General features: G+C 38.1%; 1 protein-coding gene across 15 annotated transcripts in view; it reads left to right on the forward strand.

Moving 5' to 3' along the window:
* Positions 1-15156, forward strand: part of LOC109680403 (uncharacterized) — a 451924-nt gene extending 436768 nt beyond the window's left edge. For 5 of the 15 annotated variants that reach the window (XM_074053911.1, XM_074053912.1, XM_074053908.1 and 2 more), the window contains 5 exons: positions 3246-3296; positions 4490-4550; positions 11975-12101; positions 12313-12364; positions 12879-15156. In XM_074053911.1, the coding sequence (XP_073910012.1) occupies positions 4548-4550; positions 11975-12101; positions 12313-12364; positions 12879-14508 (1812 nt within the window). In that variant the 5' untranslated portion in view covers positions 3246-3296; positions 4490-4547 and the 3' untranslated portion in view covers positions 14509-15156. Of the gene's footprint in view, positions 1-3245; positions 3297-3317; positions 3937-4489; positions 4551-11974; positions 12102-12312; positions 12365-12878 lie in introns of those variants that run through there. The other 10 variants (XM_074053909.1, XM_074053914.1, XM_074053915.1 and 7 more) reach the window with 5 other exon arrangements.
* The last annotated feature ends 1107 nt before the right edge of the window (positions 15157-16263 follow it).

The following is a 16263-nucleotide window of genomic DNA, read 5'->3' on the forward strand; positions in this document are numbered from 1 at the left end:
TCTGTAAGAGCTTTTATTTTCAGCTCATTGATTACACACTGCTGAGAACAAGGAAGTACCTGAAATTGCATTTTTCAAGTTCAAAATAGATTTCTTTATCCAAAGTGTGGATTATAAAATATAGTCAAGAAAACTTTGACAGATAAAGGAAGTACTAATCAGAAGTGTCCTGATGGATATAATAAAAGAGTCCAGATATATAAAATTCTGTCATAAACATTTTCTCTTTTCTGATGGTCATACACATCACCAGGAACCAAAAAACTGTACAATAATTTCAGAATTTCTTCGTCTGAGGTTTTCAGAACAAAAAGATCTTCAGACTCTCATATACAGATTGTTGTTCCTGTCCATGTCCCTGATTGCTGTGCTTGGGAACCTGCACATCATCCAGGCCATGATCTCAGACTCCCACCTGCACATGCCCAAACTGTCCTTTTTGGACATCAGATTCAATTCTACCTCCATCCCAAAGATGCTGGTGAACATCCAGACACACATCAACCTATCACCTATGCAGTTTGCATCACCCAAATTTATTTTTTGGATTATTTGCAATGTTGGACAACTTCCTCCTGGCTGTGTTGGCCTACAATAGATATGTGACCACCTCTGTCACTCCCTATATTTCATGGTCATCATGAACAGCCTGCTCTGTGGGTTGTTGGTGGTGTCCTGGGTCATAAGCGCAATTAAAGTACAATTTTTTGATCTGATCTGGGTGTCTTTCTCTCCATTGATTTATATTGTTGAGTTGCTCTTTCTTGATTTCAACTTCTTCATAAAATTTATGTAACTCAGCTTATAAAAATTCTTCTTCCTCTGATGAAGGACACTTCATCAATCATATGCTTCCTCTTACTTAAAGCCATGGTTTGGACTGGGTTCATTTGTTTGAGTCTGTACTCCTTGCTATATGTCAAGATCAGGAGTAATGTGGTGCAAGGACAACCTGGGCAAGATGGTTCTCAATATCCAGTTACACCAAAGGGTGCATGCAGTGACACATGCTTCTCATCCTAGCTGTGTTAGAATTACCAATGGAAGGACGGCGGCCAGGTTGGCTGAGTTATGAACTGAGACTGTGTCTACTAAGTAACCAGCACAAAAGGTATTTGTGCAGCGGTTCACTGGGGCGCACCTACCTAACATAGTGAAGACCCTAAGTTTAAGTCCCATTGCTGCCAATAAACAATCATGGGTTGAAAATATCAGAAATACCATTTCTCTTATGGGCAAAACAGATGTCTTAACAACAGTTTCTTCTGAAATATCTGACATCATACTGAATTATTTTCTTTTTTTCGTTCTCCAGTTCATGGTCATCAGTTGCACTCCACCTATGGGGAAAAACACATTTGGCTCCTAAGACAGTTTATGTAACTTTACGTGAGAGGAAATTCTGATAGCACAATTTTTTGCTATGAGTTCTCCATTCATTCATGTTGATTTTGACTATAATTCTGATGTCAGTCTCCCCAGTACCTAGGTTTATAGGAAGGAGCTACCAGTGCTATGATCTCCATTGACTTTTTTGGTTTTTTTGAGTGCACTGGGATTTGAACTCAGGTCCTCATGATTGCTAGGCATGTGCTCTTACCTCTTGAGTAACCCCAATAGCCCTTTTAGGTGATGGGTTTTTTCGAGATAGAGTCTCAAGAAATTTTTGCTACCACAGGGACCTGAGTTCTTCCTGATTTTCTGGTGACTATAAAGTGTGATTGTTTTGGTGACTCAGGCTGAGATTTGTCAAATCACCTACTATTAACAAGTCATTTTGAAGATATTTGTGATGATGCAAAAAAAGGACATTTGGACAGTGTATGGAGAAGTATCTGAGTTTACAAATGGGGAAAAGGGAAGAATGTTGCTTCTGTGCTCCTTTGCTAGTGTGAAAATGAGTGGAAGTGTGGTTTAATTGCAGCTGTTTATGAGGGTTGCAACATTAAGAATATATCATTGCTCTACTTTCACTTTGTGCTGAAGTAGTTGGTTAGACAGAGTATAATTTGTGCAAATGAAAACAAGTCTTGGAGTCTCAGGCTTAGAGAAAGACACCGTTATATTTTTCTTGATGTGGCAAAAGTTGGTGTATTTGGAAGGTGATGTGGGTGTGTAGTATAAATTAAAAGACTGGGTCCTTGTGTCAGTTTCTAGTGCAGTGATTATGAAATCCTTGAAATTTCTGAGGCAATCGGAGTGTATTTGGTTGTTTTCCTAAGCCCCAACGAGGCAATGTTTACATTTATTCTAATGATGGGTCTCAGGGTGGTACATTTTATAACTTTAGAAAGGTGACTGTCTTGAACACACATAGCAAAGAAGTGCTATGGCTTCTTGTCTCTTTTACACTGCCCAGAAGTTGGAGGGACTCTGCTAAATCTGGAGGGTGTCAGATTTGAACTGAGGGAAAATTAGTTTGTATTTGAAAGTTGGTTGGTGTTGATAACACCACATATTTTTTATGAGAAATGATGGTAAAGAAAATCTCAGCAAAATTAAAATGTTGGAAGAGATGAGGTTTCTGAAAATAAACATTGCATTTAGTAGAAGTCAGTGTACATTGACAAAGATTAAGATAGATCAATGAGGTCACAGGATGTTAGATGACTCTGAGTATTTCCCTCACCTCACAGTGATTGCATAACAACACATTCTGGAGTAATAGATCTTTCACAAAGACTCAAGCCAATAAACCATATCCCTTGTGGTGAGGTTGACCCAAAAGATTTTGCTCATTTTAATTATATAACATTGTCTTAGTGTTCTACACTGTTAGTAGAATATTGTTTTAGGGTGGGAGTTGTGGCATTGGTGCTCTATAGAGCATGGATATATTAAATTTACTTGAAGTTTTGGTAATGTATGATTTTAACTAACCTTTTATGGCTGTTTGCTTATTCTGTGATTTGAAAATATGTGGATGTTCTAATTTATTCCACTTGTCCATTTATCATTAAACATTTTTGTATGCTGTTTTTTGTACTATATTCATAACCTTTGGTTTTGAGCAATTTTTTGTACTTGTTCCTTCATGTTACTATCACCCCCATCACACCCTACCTCTCTGCATGTCATTTTTCTTTTACCGTTCCTTTGTTCTGTGTAAATGGTATTCTCCTAGTGTGTGAAGTTCAGGTGGTTATTATAAATTTAACAAAATGATGTGCTTTGCATATAATTGGTGTAGTACAATCTTGCTGAAGTTCTTTATTTACCTATTTATTTACTTCTTTCTTACTCAGGGTCTTGTGATTGCTAAGGCAAGCACTACGCCACTTGGGCCAGTCTCACAGGTGCAGTAATTTATTAATTATATAATCACATTTCTATCCCCCTTTATAATACTAAGTACTTTTAAAATGTATTGGTAGTAATTTCCCAAACATATAAAAAATCCTTTTCTAAGTTAGTTAAATCCTTTTCAAGTAAAGGTATAGTGTTTCATGGACAGGGCATATATTGGTATATTCCCCAGTATTATTCTGCAACTCATAAATAATTTTCTTACTGATTGTTCATATTATAAGGGATGATTAACTAGTCCATAATTCACTTTGAATGACTTTTCGCAAAGGTTGTCTTTGAGTACCCATAGTGAGGAAGAAAGTAAACAATTTTTGTTCATTTTTAATTTCCTTACTCTTTGTTTATGTGATCTAAGTTCTTAGCTTATATGTTTTTCTTTCTCTCTAGAGATGTTTCAACCATTACAAAATTCAGATACCTGTGATACATTCTGTGAATTTAAAAGTGTTCTCTTTCTCTTCTAGTGGCTGCATAATTTCAATCATTTTCATGCTGACTCTACTCTTCTTCCTCTAGTCCATGATTTAGCACCTATAATGATGGTTTCATTGAACTTGTATATCCATCTTCATGCTCTCTGTGTAATCCTTTGAGGATTTTTAAGTCTGCACTGATATTATCTTCTTTGTATGTAATATTTCTACTTTTTTGTTTCATCTACATGTTTGCCAATATCCTTTGTTCTACTTTAAACACTTCCAACAAAAGGCTTTGTGAAATGAATCCACAACCAGAGACTTTTCAACAGTCAATTTCTCTTTCTGCAAACAGAATTTTGGACCAAGGGCACAAGCTCCTCTGATTGCACATTGTACATCCAGCTAGTTACCCTTCAATGTCAAATAAAGAAGCATGGTGAAGGCAGGGAAAGTAGTATTATTTCACAACTAGGATATGGTGTGGGATGAGGCAGAGTTAAGTACTCAGCTCATGTTCACCATCTCCACGGTACAGACATGAGATATAGTTTTAAATAGGCAAAGGCCAGGTGGCAGGGAGCAAAGATATGCACTTAAATAGTTCCAGTCACAGGGGTGGTGTAGTTGTTACAACTCAGCTGTTGTTATGGGTGTGGTTCTGGAATTGTTATCCAGAGGATGGTCCATCCAAAGGAGGGTCTGCTGTTGGGGATTGATTTGGATTCAGGTCATGAAGAAAATACCTGTCTTCTCGATCCTAGATTCCAAGGGGGCTGCAAGGTGACTGCTGAGATGGTTCAGAGGACAGACTGATTCAAAATGGTAGGTGCCATATTTTTTCCTACTTTTAGTTGATTCATGGACTGAGTTTGGAGTCCATTCTTTTTAGGAAAAGTAGTCTGAGGAATGCCTACAATGCTTTTTTAACTGAAGGTCCACATTTCCCTTTTTCTTCATATTTGTTGTCATTTGTTCCTTGTGTGTAAGAGTGGATATGATATTACCTTCATGCAAATTTTTTCCATTTTCCTGGCCTGGCCTAGAACCACAACTTTTCTGAGATCACAGGGTGTTCCCATGGGCAAATGAGCGTGAAATTCTCTCACCATATTGCAGGCTCTATTTCCCTGTTGAAGAAAGGTCCATTCTGAAAAGCAGATTCTGCTTCATGGCAATGCATCACCACTCTGGAGTAGGTAGGCACCAGGGAGGAGGCCTGACCTGCAGATGGCTGTTCCCGGATTCAATTATTTGGTTTATGCACTCTCCCTAGTATGGGATTACTTCTGTTACTCAGATCTCAAGGGGTGGGTTCTGGACCACTATCCAGTGAGAAGAGCTTGAGAATTGGCAAATCACAGTCTGGTGTAAGTAGGACTCTCTGATTAATACAGGAAATGCCTACTGATCTGGACATTTTCTGGATCACATTTTGATACTGAGAGCAATTTTATGTAATTTAGTCTCTCTCCTACTGTGACTCGCACATCGTCCCATGTGAGTGACCAGAACTTCACTCACCAAAGAAGCCTGAAATGCTCTTTGTAACTGGCATCCCAGAGCCTAGGAGGATGAGGACGTACGAAATGGCTTGGAAAGATTGGTACACACCTGGGACTTCCAAGTATATCACTGCATTTTGTCGCTGACTCATTGCTTGTGAAGTTTTGCATTTGTTCTTCTTTGCCCTGGGGTGGGACTGTTCAGATGGGCACACTCTGGCATCCTGTCCTCTATGTGCAGGGACATAGACCTTGCCCAGCATCCTGTTAGGACTCCTCTGCACTTGAGCTGTAGGTCCCCCAGCCTTCAGTGGGTGGGAAGTTTTGGCTTCCTCCATTATCCTTGTGGACTTGGTGATTGCCCAGAATTAGCTAAGTGTTTAGAAGCTGATTTCACACTAGTCCACAGCCCAGTTCTTCTTAGGGCTGTGATAAATTCATAACCTGAAGCTGTCTTTGCATTGCCCAACTCAAGGCAAAGACTCTGCATGCGCATGTGGGATTCATGACAAAGGGAACATGTTGGGAAGGTGTTGAAGGTTGAAGTTTTTGCAATATCTGACATAATTGGAGTTGTTTAGATAGTATGTTGAAAGTTTAATTTCAGATGGATACAGGGACTGATCATACTGAAGTAGCAGTAGCAGGGCAGCACCAACTCGGAGGTCTGCAGGGTCTCAAGGGTGAGGTAGAGCAGGGCTGTGCTTTCTAGGGAGGGCATACTGTTGTGGATGACTCTGGGAGAGGAAGGATAACAAAGGAGGAACCATCAGCTCCTTGACCAGATATCCTTTCCCCTGAGCTGAAATTGTCTTCAGGTGACCATAAAAAGGGGCTGTTGTGTGTTGCTTCAGGTTGAGGGTGGTTCATAGAATTCAGGAGTATAAAAAGGAGACAACCTTCAGGAAAGTTTGCTTATTAGCTGTTCTGTTTCTTCTGAACAATTAAAGTAAAGCTTTTGAGGCAGAAATTGGGATTCCCTAAAGTGTGTGCCTTGCCTTGTTTTAGGTTTACTGAGGAAAGACATGTAAGTGTAATGGGAACACAAAAGATGGTGTTATTTAGTCATGAGTGATTTCTAGGATTACTTTGCTTTGGTAATATTTCAACTGATCGTATTTTCTTTTTTTTTGATATTGTGGTTTGAAATCTGTCTCACACTTGCTGTACCCTTGAGTCTCTTTACCAGGAATTGTTTGCATTTTCATTGAGGGGGTTGATCTTGTGAGAATGTACCTCATGACAGTTGAGATTGCTTGTGAAATACAAAGGGAAAACAAGACACATTTGGTTCTTTCTGTTAGAAAACAGGTTTTTATTAACTTGAGGGGTTTTTTGAGTGTATGAAATTGGTGGGATAGCTACAGCTTCTCTTCTACCTAATAATTGGCCTGACTTGTTAGTATGTTCTTTCTTGTTTTTTTTTCTTTTACTTTTTTGCAGAACTGGGGCTTGAATTAAGGGTGTACTCCTTGAGTCACTCTGCTTTCCCTTTTTTGTGAAGGGTTTTTTTTTTTTTTTTCAAGATTTGAACTCACAAACCATTTGCCTGGGTCTGGTTTCAAACCATGATCCTCCTGATCTCTGCCTCCTGAGTAGCTAGGATTGCAAGTGGGAGCCACTAGCTCCCAGCTTGTTCTTACATTTTTGGGTGTTAATAGATAGCTTGAGGGAACAGGTGTGAGAAATCCTTGTCCTTAAAGACAAGTGACTGATACCAACATAGTGTGACACCAGGCCTTTTGTCCTATTCTGTTGATATCTCCCTCACCCTGTCATACACATTGATCCTGTGAAATCAAGAGCTGTGTCCTTAGATGCTGAATTTGGAATATTCTCAGCAGACTCCTGACTCCATTTCCATGTGAAAGAAATAGAGTTGTTCTGTAAAAGCCAGATGCACGTTCTGCTTCAGTACAGTGCATCCCCACACTGTGTACCATAAGGTCCAAGGAGGAGGCCTGGTCTGCTAAGGGCTGTGCCTGGAACCATTTACTGGTCTAGGCTCTATACCATGTGATGTATAACTTCTCCTGTCACACGGATCTAATGTGACAGAGCCTTGGCTCAAGAGCCAATGAAAAGCACTGTATTTGGAGGGAAAGAGCTGTCTACGTTGTCCTAGCAGAATCCAGTGGGAGGAGGTACCACCCCCTAATCTTTGGAAAATGACTATGTAGTTCTTTTCATTTTCTGAATCACTGAGAATTCTACTGATATGGAGACAGTGGGACTGAATCTCACACCCATGTCATATGTGAGCTCCGCTAGTTTGGAGGGCAGAATCCCAATCACCATAGCAGGTAGAAGTAGTGTTTGTTACCAGTGTCACCAGTCTAAGGAGGATGAGGATGTTGGACTGCTTGTAGCAGTGGTGAGAGATCTTGGCCTTCCGAGCATAGCACTGGATTTTGGGGTCTGAGTTTCCTGCAGTTCCTTGTGGCCCTCCATCCTCTCTATTGTGTGTGGATCAGCAAAGATGAGCAGGAATCTGTCATCCTGTCCCATACCTCTGAGTAACCTGACCCATCATGGAGCCCTTGATTCTCTCCCCAGATGATGAGATGGTAGGAGGTAGTAGCTTCCCTTCAGCTGAATATGTGATCCTTGGTGTTTATCTGCTCCTTCCAGACTTCTCAGGGTAAAATTGATGGTCCTGAATTATGCAAAAATGTGGAAGCAGGGTCTTGAATGCACAACCTGATCCCAGACATGTGCTACTTAGGGTTCTAGTAAATCCCGAAATTTACAGAGAGCTCACATTGCACAATTCACTGCAATGGTGGTGCACTTACAGTTGAGTTTTGAATGGGAGGGTTGAGGTTAGAAGCTTATCAAAGGTTTATGAACATAATTGATGTTCTCTTTGGCCAGTGTCTAGACAGCATTTTCAAAACTGAAATGAAGATTGAGGCAGAACATGAACTTGGGGTTTCAGTAGCAGGACAACCCCAACAACAGAGTGCTCTGTTGCTTCAAGGTAAGGCAAAGAAGGGCTGTATTTTCAAGAGTAGTAAAGTTGAGCAAAATGTTATAAAATGAACTTGAGAGGTTATAGGTAAAAGAGGGGCCCAAATTATCTCCTGGACCAGTAATCCTTAGCCTTGAGACTGTGTTTCCTGTGACAATGAGCGATGGGTTGATACAGTGGCTCGGGCTGAGAGTGAGCCAGAGACTGACCTGAAATAGCAGAGAGTTTCATTAGGATAGTGTGATCCTATTTTCAGCTGATCGAATAAGATGATTAATTTGAGGTGGAACATGGAAGAACCAAAAGTGTGTCCTTCCCTTGTGGGCATGTAATTATAATGGGAACATGATTGAAAGTGGTATGGTAGTCTTAACCACTAGTGTTACCGAGATTACTTTGCTTGGTTAAGTTTTCACTTGTTTGCATTTTCATTCATAGAATTTGTCTAGTCACAACGTAATTTGTGACCATTGTGAAACTTGTGATGGACCTTGTGAAAGTTAGAGACCTTTAAGATCTCCAGATGAAAGAAAAGAGTTATTCACTTGAGGTTATTTATTTATTTTTTTTGGTGACATATTTTAAAAAACTGTGTTTGCTCTTAATCCCAGGTTCTGGCACAGAATTACTAAAACTCTTAGAATATCTTGAACAATCGGAGCAACTTTGGTTGTTATCCTTTGACCCTTTAAGTGGTGTCTGAATATATGCTACTGAGGTGATACATGGTACCATCCCAGATGAATAGGATAACCTCAAACCATGATCCTACTGACTTCAGTCTCCTAAGTAGCTAGGATGATGAGTATGAGGCACCAGAGTCCAACATGTTCTTCCTTCTTTATTGTGTATTATAATCATCTTTTACTTTGGAAACTGAAATAGCCATTTTTGGAAAGTTATTGCTTAGTTCGTTTGAAATAGGAAGAAAACACTAGGAAGAAACCAATAAAATAATACAAGCATCCTACTTATATATGTTTAATTAATACTTGGATTTCTTTTGTTCATTAGATTTTTGTTTGTATCATTTTGTATAGTTTCTTTTTTGCAGTGCTTGTGATAGAACTTATGGCCTTGCTCATGCTGAGAAATTGACCTACCACCATGCTATTCATTTGTTTTCTCAAGGATTCACTTATTTTAATATTTCAGTGTTTTTGGTGCAGTGCAAATACTTCATGAGCTCCCATCTCCAAAAGTATCCAAAGCAAAAGACTGGAAGTGTAGCTCAAGTGGTAGAGAATCTGGTTTGCAAAACTAAAGCCATGAATTCAAAACCTTATCGAACCAAAAAATTAAAAAGGAGAAAAATGGAGAACATGATGATAGATAATTCAATATGCTTATTAGCCAGCTGGATGCAAGTGTTACAGAATTCATTAATCAACTACCAATAATAACATTTTTAATGAACACAATGAATTTTTCCAAGAGAGTAATGTAAAAGTATAGAACAGAACAAAGTCTGATTTCCCCTAGAATGTGTGTTCTGTCTGAGAATTATAAGTGTAGAAGCCTAGAGTTTTCTCACTAGGAGATGGTAGTAAAAGGACACATGCATGCACACAAGGTATCTAGATACCCTGGTAGATGTGAATGAAAAGGGTCTGTACACACATTACTACAGTAGATGGATACCACCTTAATCTTTTCCCTACCATTTCTGTCTTGTCCATTAAACAGTGTTCTATTTTTGACCATTTGGAATTAGAAAAATATTAGACCTATTCCATACAGAAGCCTTCTGGGTGCTGTCTTTGAGTGTATTTCACAAATTCAATTACATGTGATGTTGAACTACACTATTTTCTCTTTTGTTACAGTGGTCACTGTTTTGGGGTCTTTTCTATATGTCTTCTACAGAATGTGAAACATAGTTCTGATTACCATTCATAATATGTCCTGTGGGTATGAGAATCAATTTGAGGTCTCTGTTAATTAATTAATTAGAATTAAACAAATGTCAGGGCAGATTGCATCATTTGCCAGTCCATTCAAGCATTATACTACTTCTGTTTTTGTATTTTGAACAGTTATTTTACTCAGCTAATTCCTAAATCTAGGACATAGATTTTGATTCATACATGGTGTCTTTTGTTGAAAACACATGTTCATTTTTCAATCACGTTATCATTCATTATTGTATGCAGTACAATAATCCTTATGTTTTGCTTGCATTGCAGATTTTTATCCTCATATTTTGTCTCTTGCCACTCTACTATATTAACATTCCAAATTCATTTTGTTTGTTTCTTGGGTAGTGGGTTTCCAAATGCTCTTCCTTTTGTGTTACTTTTACACAGAGACTTGAACTAAAGATGCATACCAGGATCTCACTGAACATAAGCTAGTCCTCCCTTAGTTTTGCAACTGCTGGGATGACAGGCATGTGACACCATGACTTCAAAAGTATTTCCATTTTTTCTTCCTATTTCCCATGCAAATGGATCATTGTCCATTACATTGGAGAATACAATGTTTGTTTTCAATGAAAAACTGGGTTGCAGATTTTGTGCTCTTAGCCACCATTGTATGATGTATCTTCTGTCAGGAATCAATTTTCCTCTTACTTTAAAGTCAAGGGAACATTGTTTACTTTTCCTCTGAGGCCTATTTGTTAATCTTTGTTACAGTGTACTTGATAATGTAGCTTGAACATTGTTTATTAGTTATACACAATAGGGCACTGTTATTTCCCTTGCTGTCTCCCCATTCTTCTTCATTATTATTCTTCCTTTATTGACAGTGGTTCTTGCTATGTAGATCACTTCAATTTTTAACTTGTGGTCCTTCTGGTGGAATTACAAAATTGGCCTCCACATATAGTTCAAGTGATCACTTTCTCATTCCAATTATTTTTAATTGCTGTTTGCAATCTGTGACACTGATTACATTTTTTAAAGTAGTTTTGTTCATGAGTTTTAAGGTATATTTTAGAAATTGTAAAATTGTATACAGCTAGTTGAAATCATTCTATTTCTAGGGACACATGCTACATGTTTTCTTTCTACATTATGTTTTTACTTGCTACAGCAAAAACTGTAAGTATGTGATTGATCCTTCATGAGTCTTATTTAGCTTTAAATTTGGGTTGGTTTGTTCCAAGCCAGGTAGAAGCTTCCAAATGTTCTCTTGATACAGTCACCAAGGAGGTGCTCAATTCCCAAAATAAAATAAAATTGTTTTGGAAAGAGATATTAAATACTATTTGTCATACCAACTTCCTATTCATGACCATGAGTGAGTGCATTGTGGGTTTTCTTACTACAGATTCTGTATGATGAACCTTGCAGAAATGTGCAAATAATCATAAATAGTATATACACAATAGGATATTATTGGAATAAATTGCTTCAGGACACTCTTCCCCCTTTTACACTTTATATTTGGTTTGGTGAGCTTTATCCCTTTAGCAGTTCTGCAATGCCAGTAGACATTAATCTTTTTCTCATTGTAGTAAAAACATTATCCTGCAGTCTGTTTGCACCTGATGTTACTCCAATGGGAACTAAGAAGAATGAATTTGTTAGTCGATTGCTACAGTCTCAGTGACCATATTCTGCTTTGAATTTAGTAGTTATGTCCAGTGATATGTCAGAATTACTATGAAGTGCTTGTGAGTATAGATGGAGAATGAGAGTGTGATAAAAATAAAATGCATTGAATATGTGGAGACCACATTAGCTTGTGAATTTGTTTCACGGAGATTGTCTATTTCCCCTGCTGTGACACTCACAATTCTGCTAAAAGATGTGTGTTTGACCTCCTAGGTGCCCCTGACCTTTGAGGATGTTGCTTTGAGCTTCACCCTGGAAGAATGGTGCTGTTTGGATCCTTCCCAAAAGAAGCTCTACAGAGAAGTGATGCTAGAAACCTATAGAAACCTGTCCTACGTAGGTAAATACAGTATCATTACCTTAATCAAAGTGTGCACTACTGTTGTGACTCATTGGTGTTGTTGCCTCATGGGGTGTTTAAAAGGGGACAGTACTGGTTCATGCATATTCACGATCATATTATATCATGAAAATAGCCAAAGTCTCAAATTTTTCTTTCATATCGATTAAGTACTAATGATTTCTCTTTGTCTATATCTTACAAACAAAAGAAGAAAATGAAAACATTGAAAGGGACTTCAGGAATCCCAGAAGAAATATGAGGTAATTTGTACTCACAACCAAAATGGTGAACATCAGATGTGGCATTGAAAAGAAGTGTGAAAGCCAAGAAAATAGGACTATAACTTATATTTATAAATCACTTAAATCAGTGAAAATTCAAAATCTGATATGTGCCATTTTTCATAATGTTTTTCTGAAGTAGTCACAAAAGACACTGTCCTGTTGCTCAATATACCAAAATAATCCCACTCTGCAGAATCTAATTTAACTATATTGTATCAAATTCCATCATAATGGGATTATTATGTGCATTGGTGTAGACTGGCACATTACTCAACCTTTGTCCTCATGTTCATTCTTTTATTTTACAATCCAACATGCTTTTGATCCAAGGCATCTCAATAAGCTCTTTAAGTGTATTTGAATGTAGTAAAATTCATTCAGTGTTGTTAAACACCTAACATGGAAATAGTATGATGGAAACACATTGTGAGCACCACTGTTTGGTAAATCATTAATAGGATAACAATGGTAATCTTTGTCTGTTTTACAGAAATGAAATGTTAGAGTTACTGCATGAACGCCAACAATGTATTAAGTGTGCAGAATCCTTTCAACAGACTCCAGAGAACATAGTAAACAAGGGTACTCAGCTTAGAACAGCACCATGTAAAAGCAATATATGTGATGCTTATGGGAAAACCTTTACTGATGGCTTGGCTCTTCTAATCCATGAAAGGTTACACAATGTAGTGAAATCTCATGGATGGAAACAAGTTGGAAAAGTCTTCACTCCATCTGGTACCTTTCATATTCATGAAACTTCTCACATTAGTGAGAAACCCTATGGATGTACACAATGTTGGAAAGCCTACACTCCTTCCAGTAACCTTCATATAAATGAAGGAATTCACAGTGGAGAAAAACCTTATGAATGTAAGCAGTTTGAGAAAGTCTTTAGTCAAGCCAATGGCCTTGAAAGATGTGAAAGAATGCAAACTGGAGAAAAACCCTATGGATGTAAGCAATATGGGAAAGCCTACACTGATTCAAGTGCCCTTCGATATCATGAAAGAACTCACACTGGAGAGAAACCACATGAATGTAAGCAATGTGGGAAAGCCTACACATTTTACAGTGCCCTTCGTAGTCATGAAAGAGCTCACACTGGAGAGAAACCCTATGGATGTAAGCAATGTGGGAAAGCCTACACATTTTCCAGTGATCTTCGTGTTCATGATAGAACTCACACTGGAGAGAAACCGTATAAATGTAAGCAGTGTGGGAAATCCTTTTATAAAGTCAGTCACCTTCAAAGACATGAAAGAACTCACACTGGAGAGAAACCTTATGGATGTAAGCAATGTGGGAAAGCCTTCACTGATTCAAGTGCCCTTCGATATCATGAAAGAACTCACACTGGAGAGAAACCCTATGGATGTAAGCAATGTGGTAAAGCCTATACTTTTTCCAGTACCCTGCGCAATCATGAAAGAACTCACACTGGAGAGAAACCCTATAAATGTAAGCAATGTGGTAAAGCCTACATTTTTTCCTTTTCCCTTCGCAGTCATGAAAGAACTCACACTGGAGAGAAACCCTATAAATGTAAGCAATGTGGTAAAGCCTACATTTTTTCCAGTTCCCTTCACAGTCATGAAAGAACTCACACTGGAGAGAAACCCTATGCATGTAACAAATGTGGGAAATTCTTCACTTGTATGAGTAACCTTCGACATCATGAAATAACTCACCGTGGAGAAAAACCATATGAATGTAAGCAATGTGGAAAAGGCTTTACTCATGCCTGTTATTTACGAAACCATGAAAGAAGTCACACTGGAGAGAAACCCTATGCATGTAAGCAATGTGGGAAAGCCTACACTGATTCAAGTGCCCTTCGATATCATGAAAGAACTCACACTGGAGAGAAGCCCTATGAATGTAAGCAATGTGGTAAAGCCTACACTCTTTCCAGTTCCCTTCGTATTCATGAAAGAACTCATACTGGAGAAAAACCCTATGGATGTAAGCAGTGTGGGAAACCCTTCACTAATTCCAGTTCCCTTAAAAAACATGAAATTATTCACTCTGGAGAGAAACCCTATGGATGTAAGCAATGTGGAAAAGCCTATACTGATTCAAGTTCTCACACTGTAGAGAAATCCTATGGATGTAAGTAATGTAGGAAAGTGTACAGTGTTTCCAGTACCCTTTATATTCATGGAAGAACTCACATTGGATAGAAACCCTAAGAATAAGCAATGTGGGAAAGCCTTGCAGTTATCTTTGACATGAGACAGTTCACATTGTAGTAAAATGATGTACATGTGTGTAATTTGGCTAAGTCTTCACACATTCCACTGCTCCTTCAAAACATACAAAAGTAAAATAGAGAATAATTGTATTTGGAAATCAATTAGAAAAGTCATCACTAATTTCCATGACCTGAAACATGAAAGTCCTCACACTAGAGAGAAAATCCATAGGTGAAATATATATAGGAAGTTGGAATGTCTTCATCTTGCTTTAATTGTCTTTGACATGACACAGTTCACCTTGTAGCACAATGCTCTTCATGTGTGTAACATGGTTAAGCATTCACACATTCCACTGCTCCTTCAAAACATACAAAACTATATGATCAAACATGGTATGAAGAGAAAACTTGATTCATGGCTTATGGCTGGCAGGGAAGGAACTCTACCTCCAAGCCTCCAGTCCATTTTCTCCTAGTTATTTCAGAGCAAGGGTCTGTGAACTGTTTGCACAGGCTGACCTCCAACCATGATCCTCCTCTCTTACCCTCTCATGTACTAGAATTATAGGACCCAGCCACTGGCAATTGCCTTATACATTCTTAGAAATATCTCTGATAAGTATGTCTAAATTTTTTCTCAAGAAACACTTTTTGTGCTTCTTATTCTGTTGCCAGCCTACAGAGACAGTCGCATCAATAGACTTGCTTAATTGCTGGAAGGAGTTGGTACACAGATGCTGTACCATATGAGTCACCCCAGCAATCTTTGTGTGTGTTTTAAGTATTTTTAAGATAAGGTCCCTCAGTATTTTCCCAAGCAAGCTTCAAAACATAATGCTACTGATTGCTCTTCTTCACTATATAAAATAAAGGTGTGAGGTTTTGGTGCCCAGGTCTGGGGATTTCCTTATTTGTCCACTGTATTCAAATGTCTTAAGGCATTTAGTCTACCTATATACTTCATAAAGTGGATTTTGTTACATAATTTACACTGTGTGGCTGGAAGTAGAGAATTGTAAACATACCTGAGAATCAGGACAACTCAGAGTAAACACAGTCAGTTATGCACACAAACCACCCCTTCCCTTTGGTAGGCAAACAGTAGAAATAAGACAAAAAGGTAACTTAATTAAAATGTTTTCAGAAACTGCCAAGAGGATTATGGAGAAATGACAGCAAACAACACATGTGGTTACACTTCTACACAACATAAAGGGCATATAAGTTCAGTATTCCACACTGAATGACACATTGAAGTTCAAATCCTAAGAGCTCAGTACACCTGGGCACCTCCCCTTATTTTATCATTGGGGATCACAGAAGTTGAATTTCTCAAGTACCTCTCTGGAAGAGCTGCTGTAAAACATGGGCCCACTTTGTAGGAAGATAAGTTTTGCTAAAACTCCAAAAGTCAAGAATCCTGCAAATTTCAAATTTGGAAACTAGTTTGCAAAATTTTAAAACAATTTGAAAATAATGCACATGAATTTTTATACCATGGAGAAGTCTCTTACATTATCTTAGTAATACTTTAGGGCATCAACTCTATCTTGTTATATACACACTTGCCATGTACATGTGAAACTTAATATACACATTAAAAACCAAAATCTCAAACTCAATTCAAGTTTATAGCACGATTAACAGGTCTACAAGTTCAAACAGTGTAAAAAGTGTT

The sequence above is a fragment of the Castor canadensis genome, chromosome 14, assembly GCF_047511655.1.
Source record: "Castor canadensis chromosome 14, mCasCan1.hap1v2, whole genome shotgun sequence".
Classification (NCBI taxonomy): Eukaryota; Metazoa; Chordata; class Mammalia; order Rodentia; family Castoridae; genus Castor; species Castor canadensis.